Below are 17414 nucleotides of genomic sequence, written 5' to 3' on the forward strand. Positions count from 1 at the left end.
CCGGAGTGATATTTACAGTCTCGGTGGTGGTGATGATAGTACAGATCAAGCGTCACTCAACTACAAAGAGCCAATAGAGCCCAATTTATGGAATATAAGCTAAATATCTCCGTCGCTCCGTTCAGCGTACAGTTTTCAGCTGTTCGGTGTCAGGGTAATGGTAATGATTGATTCGTTCAGTTTTCGGGTTGAGAGGCAGGGCGAGGGGGAGGAAACAAGGAGCAGGGGGCTGAAGGGGAGCGGGGCGGTAGACGAACTCTAAGCGGCAGCCAGACTTTGGTGGGACATCTTTTGCAGAGGGAGGCCATGGAAGCCCACGGTTGTCGCGCCGCACTTGAGATCAGGACTCTCCCACACCCAGCTCACATCACCAGATTGTTTACATCGCGCTGGCCGTTAGAAAGAGCTTTTCAACCTAAACTTGGAAATTATTGTTGTCGACAGGTCTACGCGCGCATCGAGTAAGGCTCGCGGCTCCGCTCTTCCAGATGAATGCGCTTCGCAGAGAACGTATTCAGCATCGAGCTAATTATCACGTGAAAAAGAAGCCTGTTGGTGGAGTTGCGGCCTTACTGAGTGGAAACTTAAGATCGGCGAGCTGAGTTGCAGTTACCGCATTACCGTGGCATTTACCACACACTTGCGCATATGTTTCTCCAGCGTCGAGGGCACCGAAAACGGCATGTTACAGAAACGGCAGCGATAAACATCCTTGCCGATTCGTCCGTGTGTCTTCATATGTCGGGTCAGCTTGGAGCTCTGCGCGCACGCGTATGAACAAAGCTCACATTTGTAGGGCTTCTCGCCGGTGTGCGAGCGTCGGTGCACGGTCAGGTTGCTGCAGTTCTTGAAAACCTGGGACAACGAGGAGAAAAATTAGACTTTTTATCTCGAAGGGTTGCGAGTTCAATGAGCGAGCGCCATCTATAAATATGAATCCGAGGGAACTAGTCGCATATGGATATCGACTGACCTTTCCACAGTATTCGCAAGTGTCGTTACGCCTCTCACCCCGGGGCGGCTTCGACCCAGCGAGGAATGGAACCATAGACGAACTGGCACCTTGACCTCTCGAAAGTGACGGAAACGACAATCCGAGAAGATCCTTGCTAGCGCGGCCTATCGGGAATGGGTTCTCTGAATTCAGTGAGCCGTAAAGGTCACGAGATCCCAGGCCTTGTATCCATAGGTTAGAGTATAGAGGCTCCGCCAAGGTTGCGCCATCCAACTTAGCGGCTGAACACGATCGGTCTGTGATCGAAGAATTCACCGAGCTTGGACTTCCTCCTGGAAAAAGGAAAATCGATCAGACGTCGTTCCTTTCCCCATTTGAACAGGGAGATAATCGACTAAAGGAATCCACTCCGTCAAGAGGCTCGTCGCTGAAGACGTGACGTCGCGTGGGCACCTACCGTTAACAAACGACGCCTCGGAGCTCGGTCTCTCTTCCAGAGCCTGTTTATAGGCTTCAGAGTACTGTTGGATGTTGTTCAAGCCAATTTTCTCCATGACTTCTCCGATGAGAGATTTGTGATGGCTGGCGGCAATAGCCTGAGCCTGAGATAGCAATTGGGCAGCAGGATTGTCCGCCTGCGAGCCTTTGGGGGGAGAGGCGGGCAGAGGACCTCGAACTCTGAGATCCTGAGCGACACAGTCCCCGTTCACAGGAGCTGCAGATCCTTCGCGACATCGAGACGGTCTCTTGTGCACTTCGTGTTCTTCGTTTTCTTCATCGTCATTTTCGGGCTCCTCTTCGGATTCTTCGGAATCTTCCTCAGTATCGTCGTTTTCTTTGCTGTGCACGGATAGGTTCGTGTTGCCGTCGTCCTCTTTCTCGTCGTTGACGACCATGTCGTGATGGTGGTCCTTGTCGACGGAGATGTCCTCTTCCTCCTCCTCCTCTTCCTCGTCTAGGCAAGACTCGCTGTCGTGCTGTGCTCTGATGTGTTTCCGGAGCCGTGATTCCGCGTCACAGCTAAAACCGCACAGAGAACAGTTGAACAGATCTTTGCCAGTGGAAGAAGCAGCGGCAGCGGCCGTAGCCGCGGCTACCGCGGCAGCGACGGCGGCGCTCCCGCCAGTACCGTTTCCCATGCCGCCTGCGGGAACAATGCTCCCGATGGCACTGCTGCCAACACCTGCACTGCCGTTGCTGGTCGAGAACGAGGATTTTGGAGAGGTCGAACCGAGTTCGGTTGGACACCGCGCGTCGAGCGGAGATGCGAGCGACGGCCTCGTTAATGATATTGGCGTAGTCGCCGCCGCTGCCGCCGCCGCCGCTGCTGCGGCTGCGGCCGCGGCCGTCGATATCGATGTTGCTGATGTTGTCAAATGACTGAGAGCGGCGATCGCGGCGTTCGGCGAAGAGGCCCCGGCGAGTTGACGTAATCGCTGCGAGTAGAAATCTGTGGGATCCAACGTCAACGGAGAACTAGTAGACGGAGGTTTGATGAGGTCGAGCGGGGAATTTACAGGCGACGAACTCCGGAGTCTCGGATAGTTCGGTGGCAGACCGGTGCTTGGAACGTCCGAATAGATTTTCATGCCGTGGGTCGACTGGACGTGCTGCATGAGGAGCCATGCCGAATTGCAGATATGATTGCACGTGAAACACGTGTAAGTCAAGGGTTCTGGAATGATAAGAGAGAGAATTCGCTTAGAATAGTTCAATCTATGGGAGAGAAACCTCAGGAGGATGAGATTTCGAGGACGAACGATTTCTCGCCTTGCCGCGAGAATGTGGACATCCACAGGGAAACGGGAGGGGGGTGGGGATTTTGGAGGAGGGGAGAGGAGAACAGACTCGCAGAGAAACGACAACAACAACGACGACGGCGGCCACTTGATATCGCTCGTCGTCGTCGTCATGAGGGGGAGGACCGCGAGCCTAATGAAAGAAGTCCATTTACGTTTTCGAATGACATTCAGAGCCGGGCGGACAGGCTCGTGGGTCATATGTACAGCGCAGGTAGAAGGAGCAAACGAACGAGTGAGCGCACCGCGGCACAACTATTGGCGCGGCGGAGACTTACTAATGTTAGTAAACAATTACAACTATGGAGGCACGCAGAAACGGACGATCGTAATGGATTCCACGCGAGAAGACAACGGGCGAGTCAGGCAACCGACGGCGCGGCGGCGGGTCGACCGACCCACAGACAGACTTAATGGAGACGTGTAGGATGAGGACTTCTGAGCCGCCGCGGCTGCTTCGGCGATAGGGTTTGAGGAGAGATTAATGAACGACTTCTATCCATCTACGACCATCCCTCATTGAGGACCTGCCTGGCTGACTTCCTGGATTGCCGGCCGCTCGGTTGGCAGGTTGGCTCGCTCGTCCCTTGAATTGCTCGTCGCGCATTTACAATTTAAATATCCTCCAACGTTGCTCTCTTCCTCCGATCGCGTCGACGTCGGTCCCAGCGACGTCGTTCTCGTCTCCCACGATAGCTGCCCCAATCCCTAGCGGCATCACCTTTGTCAAGAGCAGAACTGGAATCTGCTGCAGAAAATCTCTCTTCGAAACTTTCTCTCTGCCGTCGCCCACCGAGCGCCGGACAATCTCAGATTAAAACGATCCATCATTTTTGTCGAATGAGCACATTTTTCGAGATTTTGAGCCTCCCCCTCCCCTCCCATGAACGTCTCCGAGCCCCTCTCCCCACTCCGACCGAATGTCTTGGCCTCCCCGCCGCCGCCGCTACCGCCGCAGGAAACTCGCTCCTGGTAACAGGACCGATGTCATGCTCACTCGAGGGGATCAGCTGTGTACCACGAAGGGGATGGTTCCGAGGGAACAGACTGCTAGTCGGTCGCCCGACCGACCGACCGACGGACCCAGCGGCCAGCCGGCTGGACGAACGGGCGGATCAAGGAGAGAATCCGAGTGGGGCGGAGGAGGAAGCTTCCTCATGGGGGCAAGTTTCAATTATGTCCTCCGTCACTCCAATATGGACTTGTCCTAAAAAAAGTTGGCCGCACTCTGAGTTTTCTGAGACATGGCCAACGAAATATCAATAGCCGGCGAGCGGCTATGACGGACTGCTCGCTTGGCTTGGACAACCAGTCGATAATACCCTTCAGGGAGGAAAACGCTTCGCCGACCAAAACCATTCCCGATAACAGCGAAATCCCGCGGGAGGGGAAGCCGGTCTCGATCGGAAAGCACACGGAATAACTCCTCGACGGAATTCAATTGCTTTTGGTAAATCGAGGAATCGAGACAGACTTAACGGATTCGGGAGACAAAGGAGCACCGATTGGGAGAGCTGTCACGTGGAAGACGAAACGAGAGCTGTCACAGAGAATCGATCTCCTGACCTACCGATAAAAATGACGTAACCTTGCAGGTAGGTAGTATCGTCGTTATGATCGGTCCGAACCGGGCGACTCCGCCGGCCGTCTCTCACGATCTTTCGTCGACCGACATCGTGGTCCCCGGTAAACGGGCCGACGCCTTGCATTTCACGAAGCAGAGCAGCGCCCGTCGTCTCGCTCTGGGTGAGCATCGGGATGACTCGAGAACGCGACGAGAACAGAAACGAGGCTCAGGGTCAGGGGGAGGTATGCGGATGGCGCCAGCGTGTATTCCTCGGCTCGAACACTCGGCGCCGCTGTCTTCCCCGCTAGCGGAGCGACCACCGTTTTAAACTATCGATTTTAAATCTCGAAAGCCCCGCTTCCAAATACAGGCAGATGTTAACTCGGACCGGGGCTTTAACTTGATTTCCATGATCGACAAAACAGCATCCGACTCGGGGAGTGTGCCGATGCTTTGCGAACGATTTGTGTTCTTCGCTTCGATGCGGCCGTGGCTGCCATCGAGGCCGCTGATGTTGTTGGTGTTTACTTGTTTGAAGTTTTGAGGAAGGAAGACGGGTCCATCGCGGCCTAAAATGCTGTCCTCGAGCTCCTCATGCGTTTTCTACTCTGTGATGATAGTGGCTCGCTCGGAGCACGGCAGCGGTGATCGAAGTCGGCACGACCAGATCGCGGGACCGAATTTCCCGCTGACGACCGATTCAATGTTCGGCGCATAACGAGAGGAGTCTGTAGGGCTAGATTAAGTGCGGCTCTCCGGTGACAAAGAAGGAACATTCGAAACTACGCGGATTCAGTGGCTTGGAACAATTTCAAATGGAGAAACAAGTCTCGTTCGAGCAGCCGATCGTCGAGCTCACTGTTCCGTAGGACTGGGGACCACGAGCACTTGATGATCCACCTGATGGGGAGCTCGGGAGCTTACCCTTGCCGGCACCCCTCCGAGATGAAAGTTTCAAACGACTCCTTTTCTCGTCTACCAGGGCAGTCTTCGAGATCCCAGATCAAACACCGGAAATCATGACGCGATTCATGCCTACTCGGACGCCGAGTCTCACTCAGTATCGAGCTGTTGTGAAAACTCGAAGCACAACTAGCAGGTACGAGCTCCGACGGCCGGACCAGCCGGTAGAATCGCCGGTCTCATATCGGTCCGAGTGAGATCCAGCCAGCGGGATCGTGACCATCGTTTCCTCAACTCGAGAGCGAGAAGCTCTTAGTTACTGTGGGAAGAAATAATTAAAGTTGAAAGCTCAAGTCTGTCGGTGGTTTCTTTCTCTTGCTCGGATATTCTGTTCTATACGAGCCCGAAGCTCACAGCTTCCGGTGGTCGATGGTTCACACAATTTTACATGAAGAGAGCTTCTAGCAGCTGCTAAGCATTGCCCGTGAGTTCTCGCTAACTAACGGTATCGATCGTCCAACTAACCGAACGTTCAACCGGCAGAAAGTCTTCAACAGGATCTTGTGCACCTCTCCTCAAACTCACTCACGGAGGAGGTCATACGGGTCACGGCGTGGGTCCGGCCGACACGGCAGCCCACTATTCTCTTCTTATTCAATTCGTCCGCGTTCTCTTATCGTTTCGCTCCTTCACGCTATGCCGCGATTGTGCCGACGTGAGGATACTCTTCATTCTCGGAGGGTGCGACTCGGAACGGCGACGCTCATCGTTAGGAACAGTGCAAAGGGCCACGGGACGCGAGCCGCAGGTCCCGTGATTTTCCCAACGCGATGGGTCATTGCGAAAACCACCCGAACCTATGGCGCTCATCCGCGGTAGTTTCAGATCCGGAAGGATTCGTAAGGCGAGGAAAGGTGTCGGATGTTAACGCCGGCGCGTATTTGTCATATATGGCAGCGAGGTCATCGCGAAGAGTAGTCATAAACCCATCAGCCGGTAACGGTCAGCCAGTGACAGAAGCATTGGTTTCGAAAGGGGCCCTCGAACCAGGAAGCATATGCCGCTGCTTCTCTCCGGGACGGTAGTGCTGCTGGTGTTGGCAGCCGCGGCGGCAGCAGTAGTTGTTGTTGGTGGAGCTGGCGCCGCTCCCGCTCCTCTTCGGAGCCATATAACTACACCCAGGTCCCTCGGATAGACTTCGCGAAGTCAGGTGGGAACGAGCAAGTTGAAAGTCTGCTCCGCCAGCGCCGATCGGCTCCGACGGCAAAACGTTTTGGAACTCGTTTGAGACGCCTCCGGAACTTCTCAAAGGGTGGAAAAATTGCTAGAGGCGGAACAGCTGACGGGAGGGGACCGGTCGTCGTCTCAGAGGGCTCTTCCGGGATTTCAAGGATCTGGGGGATTCGGTACGAGAGAGCGAAAAACTTCGAAAAAAAATACAGCGGTGTCTTGCGATTGGGAAGGACAAATTTAAAATGGTAAACTAACAGATGTCGTTTGCTCTCTCGATCCTTCGGTCTGCGCGAAAGTCGCCGCCGTCGCTCGGTGTGTCGATCTATCTATCCGACGCAAGCGCTCTTTCTTGTTCCTCTGCTCGCCTCTTCACTCTAGCCAGACAGCTAGCTAGCTAGCTCGCTTGCTATTTGTGACACAGGAGGCAATGATGGTTGGGGAGCAGTTTGGACGGACTGCATAAAATTGTAGTTTAAGTCAGCCACACGCCCCCGCAGACTACGACAGCGGGAACAAATGACGAAGCGAGCGCGGGAGCGAGCCAGCGGGCGAGACGTTGAAAGAAGGAGCTCTGCGAACGCGCAAACGAAACTCACTTAAACTTCAGTTAGCGCCCCCTTCATTGCTGCGGCGACGAAGCCGCCAACAGCAGCCGTCGGAGTGACCCTTTTAGTAGGCCGAGTCATGTTCTTGATCGAGAGCTCTAAAATTCCGTCGACGATCGCCGTACCGCCCCGAACAACTGTTAAATACTTTCTGAGAGCGCACTCTCCGACATCCGTCGCGTCTTCCTTCCGTTTTCCGTCCATTTTCTCGCTCCTAAGAACAAGACGTCAATGCGACGCTGCAGTCCCCGGATTGAGCTCGGGCTCTCCAAAAATCGACACGGGAGTTCATTGCGACATTCGGACCCGGGTTCTCCCTACGATTTCAGAAAGCATCCCGTATCGCTCGAGAGCTTGCCGCACCCCGCAGGAAGCGTCTGGTCAAGCGACCGCTGCCACTGCCGCCGCGGCCGCCGCCACGAGGTCCATCAGGGATCCTCCGTCGCCTACGGGGGCGCGAACTGTAGCGCGTGGACATTCCTCCGTAATCTTGACTTGCCGTAACCCCGACTGACCGTGCGACCGACAGAGCGAGCCGCTTTGTCGATTGGTCGTCGTCGCCGCCGCCGCCGCCGCTTCTCTCAGTCGACCGACCGGCCAGTCGAGCAAGCAAACGGCCTCTGAGGCCTCTGGTCAGACGAAAACTATGGTCGTCGTCCATCCGATGCTGGGCAGCCAGTGCTTTTGACCGCTCTTCCTCCAGAAAACTTTGGCTCGGACCGTTAGGTAGCCAACAGACTGGTAGGCAGTTGCGAAAGCAGCCAGGATATAATAGAGTCCGTCGTCTCGAATAAAAAAACGACATTTTTTGCCCTAAGTCCTAAATACCTTTGTCCTTTCGTCGCCGCCGTCGTGGTCGCAAGCTGGCTCTACAAGACCCGTCCGAGCAAGGGTTCAAAACAGATTAAGTTGCTCGCAAGCGACCGACCGACGGCGATCCAGGCGGTCAGTTAAACCAACACGGACAACGAGTAAGAGGAGGAGGAAAAAATATGCAAACTCTGTGAGATCGGTATAACGGTAGCATGACCGATCCTCGCCCCGAGAGTAGGAACGAGAGGTCTCTCGGCTCGACAAAAGATTTCAGTCACCTTGAAAAAAATCGTCTCTCTCGTCTCTTGCATAGCTCCTCTGGTCGTTGTCGGCGGGACGAGCAGCGGACAACTTGCCATGTTTACCCGTAACAAGATTCAACTCCCTACCATCGGCCGGTCGCCCCCCGCCGGCGGTAGCTCGTGGTTGTTGTTCTCGTGGACGATAGGGACCGCGAAGACCGTGGGGACCGACGAATGCGAAACCGATCAACTCGAAACGGGACGAGAATGGGACAGCAACGAGCGGTCCAGCGCATTGATCATTTTCGAAGGTTATGTAATACTGTTAGCGCTCTGTTCGATCCCAGGAGCGACGGCTCGGGGCAAATGGCTCCCTCGATACATTCTACCCGGATGATGGTATCGTTCGGGATCGAAAAAAAAGTCGCTCGAACAGTATACTCGGCGACGTCAAGCTAAGTTGGCGTTGCGAGGGAGCGGAAAGGCTCCAGAGGAAGAGTCCGAGCTCGGCAGCCCCGACCACGGTCCGACATCCACAACGAGCGATAAAACGAGTAAATGGAAACCGGGACTGCAAGGAATAGCTCGCTGGGCTGGCGCATCCCTCATCCGTGCAAGCCATCACAAAATCTGAGGTCTTTCAATTAGATGCCGAATGCGCGATGAGAGTCAATATGCAAATGAGTCGGCTCCACTTCTGTCTCTATTTGCCGCTGTTATTGCCCCAGACGACGACGTGGTGGCGGCGGTCGTGGTCGTCGCCGTCCTCCTTGCTGCCTCTCCTGGTGCCACCCGACCGACGCCGCCGCTGCTGCTGCTTTTCCATTGCCAAATGACTCGAAAGATTAGCAAATGGAGCGAATCGATGGAGCCCGCCAGGCAGTCGGCCTGGATGGCGCGAGAGCGCGTTGACGGGCCTGCTGCCAGCCGTGGAAGTCCTTCCTCAGAGCTCGGATTTTTTCCAAGTTGTACGTTTTCGACGACTTTGAGGTTTTCCTTCCACGGGGCATCCGACCGACTTCAAAGGGCATCGCTGAAGGTGAAAGGGCGAATCGCCGCCTGGATGGCTGGTTAGCTGCCGCTACTGCTGTCTTTGCTTGCGGCGGCAGCGGCTCCCGCCACTACTACGACGACGACGACTACTTCTGCTGCCGCCTCCACTGCTGCTTATGCCGAAGGTCACTGCGGACATTGTGCCTGCTGGCCCCGCCTGTCCGCTGGGCCGTAGCGGCACATAGGGACGTCTAGCCGCTACTGGACCGACCCCGGTCAGGGCCCGCCCAGAGCCCCCGGCGGCACAGAAGTGGGCTCTGAGCCCCCCGTGGCGGGCGAGCGAGCGGGACTCATCTCTCGGTGAACGGAGGGAATTATGCGTGGAGACCAGTGGCCGCCGCGCCACCACCATTGCAGGCCCGACTGGTACCGCCGCCGCCGCCGCCGCCGACGGGAGAGGCCATGATGTCCTTTCGCTTTGCGTTCGTCTGCGCAGGTCCCCGCGCACCTCAGGAGGTTGTTGCCGTTGCTGTCGACTCGGACCCTTTCGGTTACCGCCGGCGCCATCGACGACGTCGTCGTCGTCGTCGTCGTTTGCCTTCAATGACCCCCTTTTCCATCTTTGCGTGCCTGCATCCCACTCTTTTTCCCTGCCCAGGGCCCGCCCGCCCGCCTGCACACCCGACCAGTGGCTTGACGTTACTCCCGACGGCACGAGCTGGAACGAAGGGCCCAAAACCCTTCAGCTTTGTCGACGTCAACAACAACAACAACGACGACGTCGACCACCACCAGTGGCGCCGCTGTGCGCAAAGGCCACCGAAAGCCTTCGCTAGCCTGCTTTCCTGTCTGCCTGCCTGCGTGCCCGTCGTTCGTTCGCTCGCTCGCTTGCTCAGGAGCAGGAAAAGGAGAAGGGACCGCCTCCGTCGAGTGGAGGGCCAGAGCCCACCAGCCAGCCAATGGACATCCGCCGCAATATTTGCCTCATCTCGAGAGGCCCGGGAACGAGAGGGACGCTCTTCACTACCTGGTTGGTCCCCAAGCCCGAGGCCCGCTGCCGCGGTGTCCCCTCGGTGTGTCGTCGTCGTTTCCCCCAACTCGGATTCCCGTATGCCCCCGCGAGCGGGCGGCCGACCGACCGACCGCCTGCCTGCCTTCCTTCTTTCCCGCTTGCATGCCCTGCTGAGCCCCTGAGAGATCGGCCCACGCACGATACAAGCAGAAAAGCAGGCAAGCAACCAAGCAACCGAACACTCGGTGAAAACGAGAAATATGTCGCTCGAAGATTTTCCTGCCTGCCTGCTTGCTTGCTCACTCGATAGCTAGCTAGCTACTCGATGTGAATTTCAACCAGACAAAACAGAAACGTAAAACAGACGGGCTTCTGTAATTTGCTCTTCTCGCCCCGTGGGAACGGAACACCGAAAGACAGTCACAAGACCATCCCAGAGCAGCATCGGCAGATCCTCGCTCAGCTATAGAATCGAAGAAATCGGAAATCTCCCAGAGTTCCTCGTTTGTCCGGATTCATTCTGAGCGTCGGAGCCGTTCGAGAAAAGCTTCCCGACAATAATAATCGTTCCGTCTAGGCGTGGCTGACGCTTTTAGCTTCAGAAAACATATTTTTCAACTCGAGTGACTACAGTACGAGCAGAACTCGGCAGATGATCTCGCAATCAGAGACGCCGGGCAACAAAACGTCATGAATAATTCGAGTCGAGCTAATCCACTCGCCGGACCTAAATGGAACGAGTTGAGAATTGCCGCTCCATTCTTTTACGACGCTCACGTGCGCTCGATCCGCACCAAACAACAAACAGAGGTGTCTCCCTCCTCTCGAGCCCGTTCGCGCGTACATGGAGACGATGATGATGCTCCCGTTGCAATCTTGGTCGTCTTGGCTTTTTCCCTCGTCGTCTCCGCTCTTAATCCTAAGTAAATCTTCATTACAACGTCACACAGTGGCGACCAGCTGCAGTGAGAGGGCTCCTCGAAAGGAGAACAAAAAGGACGACGACAAGAACGAGTACAAGCCATCATCTCACTCCGAGCCTCGTTTGCGGGCGGGCGGACGAGCGAGCGAGCGGCCGAGCAAGCTCTCGCTCCTCTCCGGTTTCTACAAGAGGGCCTGAAACACAAAAGCCTCCCGTGGCTGCCGCCCGTACGTCGAGCAGGACCACGGTGATCCTAAAAAGAGTTAATTACGTTGTTGGCTATTATGGCTCAGCGAGCGCTGTTGTCGTCCCGCTGTTGAGCCGGCAGCGAGGCCAACGATTGTTTAGCGTCATTTCAAAACAGGTGACTTTTTCACTCGGCCGAGAGATCAATCGATTGTCCGATCCTTTATCGAACGGAACATCACTCGTCGATTCAATCGAGTGCATGGTGCTCGACGCAATCCACGGCGTTCTCGAATACGCAGCGAAAGAAAAACTACAGGGGCCGACCTACGACTACGACAGACATGCTCGACTCTCTTGAGATGCGCGAAACAGCACATTGTGAGCGGCTGGTCGCCTGTTCGTTCCGATTGAAAAGGAGAACCGACCCCTAAAAAGGAAGATGCATACGTCGTTGTCGTCGTCCCAGCAGCAGCGGCTGCTGCTGCTGCTGCCACCGTCGTCGTGGGTGGAATGGCTGTCGGGAAGGGGTGACATCGACTGAACGTGACGGGGTCTTTTTGCCAATAGGGGAAGCTGAACGGGAAGCCGAGCAGAACCTCCGAGGGGTTCGGTCCGATAGAGATTCGGCTCGAAAGAGAGACAGTCGCAAGCTTGCAGCGAACGAGAAACGAGACGAAAAAGGAGAAGCTCCGGGTAATCGAGAAGCATTTCCTCGCTGAGATAAAACTGATAAGCATCCAAAGAGGCTCTGCTTCCGGATGCGAGCGCGTACGTGCCCGCCTTCGAGCTCCGCGGGACGGTGACCAGGGCGAGAAATCACGTCGACAGCGATTATTGAATATTATTTCATACAGGTACATCGAAACATTATTATAATTTCCATCGCGTAGATGAAACTCAGATGAATCCGTCATTGAAACGAAGGGAATCGTCCCGATGAAGCTCCCGGCGAGATTCAGTTCCCTTCCCGTGAAGCTCCGCTTCTTGACACGCCGTGTCCGGTCAAACGAGGACCGAATTCGGACGCTCTGACCGAATCGTCTCGCGTCCGATATTGGTCAGAAACAACGGTCAGCACCGAAATCGACGCCGAAGTTGTCGCTGTTGCTTTCAAACATACAACTTCGACGCGTCCGTTCGCGTCGCTTGTGTGAAACTCCCTCAGTTCCCAAAAATCATCGGTGACCATTGGGACGTTGGATTTCGGAAAGTTCGTGGGCCAAGAAATGGTCGACGAGGAACAACCGTTCCAGATGAATGGACAATTCTCATAATTTGGACCCGATGGCCGACGCTTCGGGGAGACGACGTCAAAGTTTCGAAGTCGAAAAGTCCGTTCGCAGCAATGACCATCGCCGATAACGAGAGAAACCATGAGCTCCACTGCGGTTTCTCTCCATTGCCACCAGAAAATTGGAGAATTGACTCGCTCTGGGGGTCTCCACCGCGGAGCTCGGAGTTCCCGATGGGAAGTCGCGGACGGACGGCTTCCCGCAGGCGGGCAGGCAGTCCTATTTCTAAATTCCATTCGGCGATGCTCATCGATATGGTCAACTATTCGCCCGCAGAATACGCTTTGGGCAGAATACCTAAGGAGAAAATCTCGTCGGGCTCAGGGAAATCTAGGGAAAAAAGGAAGAGGCACTCGTGAGAATGCGTGCGTGTATGAAATTGACCCAGTTTCGAAGAAAAGTTAAGAGCTGTCACCGTCGCTCGGCTCAATGAGCAGCTCAGTGTTCAGCCCTTTTCCGCGAATAGTCTACGACACGACTTGGAACTGATGGAGGAATGAGAAAATTCTCCTCAGAGCGTGGATCCTGCGGAGTGGAACACGAGGAGAACTTACCACTGTTTGAGTCGCCATCGCCGAGCACCGATTTCGTGTCGGCGAAATGCTTCACCCCCTGGGGATCATCCTCACGCATCCGTTTCATGCCTCGCGGACTCGAGGGTTCGCTGTTAGAGCCCGTGGTCGAATGGCTGGATCCGTTCAGGCTTAACGCTTTCCTCGACGTACAGTTTTCCTTGTTTACGCAGTTTCGCATTTTGTGATTCATAAAGCGAAGAATGTCCGCCAGGGGAAACCGTTCGTAGCACACTCCGCAAGTGAGGATGTCGTCTACCATCTTCCAGACGTTTTCAACTGAAAAAGAGGAAGAAGTTATGAATAGAGGTCGCTCGCTCGCTCGAAACCGTTGAAATGCGCATAGCGTCCAAGCTCAAGAAATGTGTCCGCGTCAACGAAACAGGACAGGTTCTAGCGAGCACCTAAGATTGAGCATCTTCAGAAATTCGCGGAACACATGTGCTATGAATTGATCGGGTTCTTCTTCTTCCGGACCGAGGGATATGTATGCATGCGTATGTTAAGCAGGGTGGTCCAATAGATCGGGGCGCAGTGGCTCTTAAATTCAAATTTTGTTCCATTATCTCATGGCGGGAGCGGGTGATATTCAACTAAGAACTCCTTAATCGGCGCTTTCGACCCCTTTCGGTCCCCGCTCGATTCTGCTTGCTCGGCACAAGGAAAAACGCCGGTTCCCTCTCCGGGCGCGCTTCCAATCACGTGAAAAACGGTGACCCCACTCTTCCTCCGGCAGGACCGAGACCTGACCGGGCTCCTCAGCAAGAAAAGTGCCATCGCTGACCATCGGAATCAATTGACCGATCGGCGGGGTGCGTAATATTGATCGGCCCTGTGCGCAGATCTGGTCCTGAGTTCGATGATTAAAAACCTGGATTCGGGCGGAGCGATTCCACAGGTTTTTCAGATTGAGGCGTTCGCTGAGCGGGATCAGATCCGGGAGCGTAAACTGCCGAAAGAAAAATTGAGAGAAGTCTATCCGAGGCGGCGAGCCGAGGGGTGCGCGTGTGTGTGTGTTCGGGTGGGAGAGTATAGAGGAATCGAGCAAGAAAAGCTGAGCTATGATGGTGGTGGAAGAGGAGGAGGTAGCAGTGGCTCACCGTCGGTGGGTAGATTTGTATCAATTTTGATAAGTGACTTTCCCGCCTTTCAAAGCGCGCGGACGACACCAAATGGGTCCGCTTTCACGAAAACCCTCGTCATACCCTTGCTGGTATATCCCGCGTTCATTCCAGCACGAGCGCCAGTGCGAATTTACACGGTTTGAGCGACAACGTAATGTTGTCTCGCGACCGCCCCCACGCAGTGTTCTCAATTGTCTGCATTGAGGCGGTCGGCGTAAAGCGGACGCAAGTTCCCCTCTCAGAGCTTTTGTCGTCGTAAAGACAAAATGCGAGTTGTCTGTCCGAGCACAGGACAAGTTTATCCTTGTTCATTGCACAGTTAGGCCCGGCCACCAGCGCATCAGCAGTAAACCCTGAATCTGACAGCCATTCCGCGAGGGTCCAAGTCGAGTTCGGTGACAATCGCCGGCGCTCGGTTGGGCCCTTGACAGGACTGCGTCGACTACGCCGCGCCGCCGACCAACTACTACTACTACGACCAGTACTAGTGGGACAACGACGGCGACGATGCCCAAAGGGGCTGCTGACTCCCTCCGCCAGTCGAAAGCTCCAGAGATAGTATGCAAAATAGTTGGCCGGAGCTCTCTCGAAAACGCACACGAGCTCGGGGACTATTGCGCATTTCAATCGACTTCTTCTCTCGCCGACTGCCTGTCCAGTCGGCTCGCCTCTCGTTCCTCCTTCAAATCGTCCCTGGACTCTTTTTTTTTCTTCCTCTTTCTACTTCGGAGCGTCTCGTCCCACAAATCGAATCAGGATCAAACCGAACGGACCAAGCGAGTGGAGTCGACCGCTACCGTCCTACCACCTGGCTATTTTGGAAGCTGCTAAGAGCCGCAATACGCTCGAGGTGCCAAGAGGTTCCAAACCTGGGTCGACCCTGTCCGTCCCAAGTGGTCAACCCGATAGAGTCTGTTGTGTGAGTGCTCGATTGTTCAGGATTTATTCATTCCTGTCTCGCCGCAAAATCGATGAGGTTCGGTAGATCTCTGCTCTATTCGTGGAGCCTTCTCTCTCTCTCGCTCTGTCTCTCGACAAGTATGGGGGTTTTCCGATTGACAAAGAGCGTCTTTTCCCTTCAGCTTCTTTTTCTGCTGCTCATTCAATCGTTCCCTCCGTCGGTCGGTCGGTTGCTCCTCCCCCCCCCTCGTTCGCCCACCCGCTCTTTCGTTCGGATCGAAAACGTCGATACCCTTTTGTGTTCAAGCAGGCGAATGCTAAAGCTGAACGAAGGCTGAGTGAGTGAGTGACTGAGTGGATGAATGAGTGAACGAACGAACGAACGGACCAACGAGAGGACCGACGGACGGATGGCCCCATTAAGAAACACTCGGTCACTTGGTAGCGGCCTCTTTCAGCGACATCGCCCACTGGACAGAGGCCGAGGGAGAGATTCGTTGGTCTCGTCAAAGTTGTGTCATTGTGTCCTACGGCGTCACTTTGATATACGGACCTGGCACGATTCGAATCGAAGCGAGAAGAAATTACCAACCGCTGTCCGGACCTTCGTTCGAAACGTCCACAATAATTAGTCGCTCCTCGGTCAAGCTTGATGAGAATGAATTCGACAGACCGATTGTTCCGAGACTAGAAGAAGGCAAAACAACAGCAGCGGCAGAGACGGTAGCCGCGACCGGCGAAGCGAGCTCTGCCCGCACGTTGACAAGCTCTGACAAATGCCTCGGCTGATTGACAGACAGGCCGACTGGCGTTGGCCTGCCGGCCTCTGCTCGGCCACAGGACCGACCAACTGTCGAATGGTCATCGATGGAGGACCGCAAGGTAGACCAGAGAGACCAGCGGTGAACAACCTTGATGGTATGAGAGAGCTTCTTCTTCTTCTTCGCCGTCATCATTGTGAAGCAGCTACCCAGCAAGCTACATGGGCGCTGGGAAAGCACTCAAGCAAAGCCAGTCCGAGCTATGAACGCTTCGAATCGAACATCAATTGACCGATGCAAACGCCGTGTACGGTATTCCGCTCTCGGCGATTGCAGGGGACCGAAAAAAAAACAAGCGCGCGAGAAGCTCCCTACGCGTGGAGGCTGCAGCGTTTACGAGCCGAGAAATCTCGCTAGCTTCGGCCTCCTCCTTGAAGTCATCCTTCCCAAGAGGATGTTTATGTCGATTTTATGAGCGGCGTTCTCCTGACTCTCCTCGAGGGATCGAAAGTGATACCATATACATGTATAGTTTCGCTCCGTTGGCCACACACTGTAAACTCTCAAACAACAAAGCATCGCTGGGATCATCATCCACAACAACAACAACAACGACAGCAACAACAACAACAGTGTTGTAACTGAGGAACAACAAGGAGAGTGGCGGCTATCAATTTTTCATTCCAAATCAAACGCTACTCGATGGTCTCCGGTTGAAGGCTCAGTCAGTGTCTTTCATCCGTGCGTCGTCGGGTGTCGTCTGCGGGGGAGAAGATATGGAGGAAATTCTGAAGAAAAAATGCCCCCGAGCACAAACACACAGTGCAAAGGGCAGGCGGTCTGATGGACAAACATGCAGCGGGAACGACCGATTCCAATAGACTTGCGCTCACTTCGCAGCCGAGGTTCATGAACTGTCCGAGCAAGCGGGGCGAGGGGTGGCGGCTCGCGCACTCATCGTTTTCGGAATCCAGTTTTTTCTCGCACTGACTCTCGTCTGGTGGCGGCCTTGTAAGGCAACCGGATCCTTTTTCCTCGTTGGCTCATTCTTTATTGTGGCGGCGGCGGTGGTGGTTTAGAGACTACGCCCTACATCTCGTAGATGTCTTCATTCGAACGGCTCCATCCAGCAGTCAGCAAATCCTCCCAGAACGCTAAATTACACGATTTCATTGGCTCTCCTTCGAGTGAGAACGGATACCCATCCGCTCACTCGATCGGTCCGGCGACGAAGACGACTTTTGTTTGCTGCACTGACGGAGGGAAACTGCAGCGGGAAATCGCCGCCGCCGTCACAGAAAATCGCCGACTCGTCCACGTGCGGCGGCACCTGACCGAGCAAGAAGACCACGGCGGTCAATACAGTCAATGCGACGACGCTCGATCTGTCGTATGTGTCAAGCTCGGGTAAAAAAGAGAAAAAACGGGAAACTCGATTTATTAGGTGAAATTTGAACGCTCTAAAGTGTCTATGAAGTTCGTCCGTTGTGCGGTGGTCCGTGTGCCGCCACAACACGAGCGAAATACCCGAT

The 17414-nt window shown here is 54.9% G+C and overlaps 1 protein-coding gene across 1 annotated transcript; it reads right to left on the bottom strand.

Moving 5' to 3' along the window:
- Positions 1-609: 609 nt before the first annotated feature.
- On the bottom strand, positions 610-13359 carry LOC108865179 (B-cell lymphoma/leukemia 11A). The gene is made up of 4 exons (XM_018641950.1): positions 13080-13359; positions 1413-2630; positions 974-1287; positions 610-855 (listed from the first exon to the last, which is right to left on the bottom strand). The coding sequence occupies exons 1-4, from the start codon at positions 13357-13359 to the stop codon at positions 610-612; spliced, it is 2058 nt and encodes a 685-aa protein (XP_018497466.1).
- Positions 13360-17414: the final 4055 nt, after the last annotated feature.

Source organism: Galendromus occidentalis, unplaced genomic scaffold (assembly GCF_000255335.2).
Source record: "Galendromus occidentalis unplaced genomic scaffold, Mocc_1.1 scf7180000076386, whole genome shotgun sequence".
Classification (NCBI taxonomy): domain Eukaryota; kingdom Metazoa; phylum Arthropoda; class Arachnida; order Mesostigmata; family Phytoseiidae; genus Galendromus; species Galendromus occidentalis.

Bases quoted from the DNA above. Each gene is read 5' to 3' on its own strand.
- LOC108865179 (XM_018641950.1), bottom strand. From the start codon at position 13,359: ATGGTAGACGACATCCTCACTTGCGGAGTGTGCTACGAACGGTTTCCC. The intron at 2,631-13,079 runs GTAAGTTCTCCT...TTATCATTCCAG, and splicing joins CGATGGCGACTCAAACAGTG to AACCCTTGACTTACACGTGT. The intron at 856-973 runs GTCAGTCGATAT...TCGTTGTCCCAG, and splicing joins CTTGCGAATACTGTGGAAAG to GTTTTCAAGAACTGCAGCAA.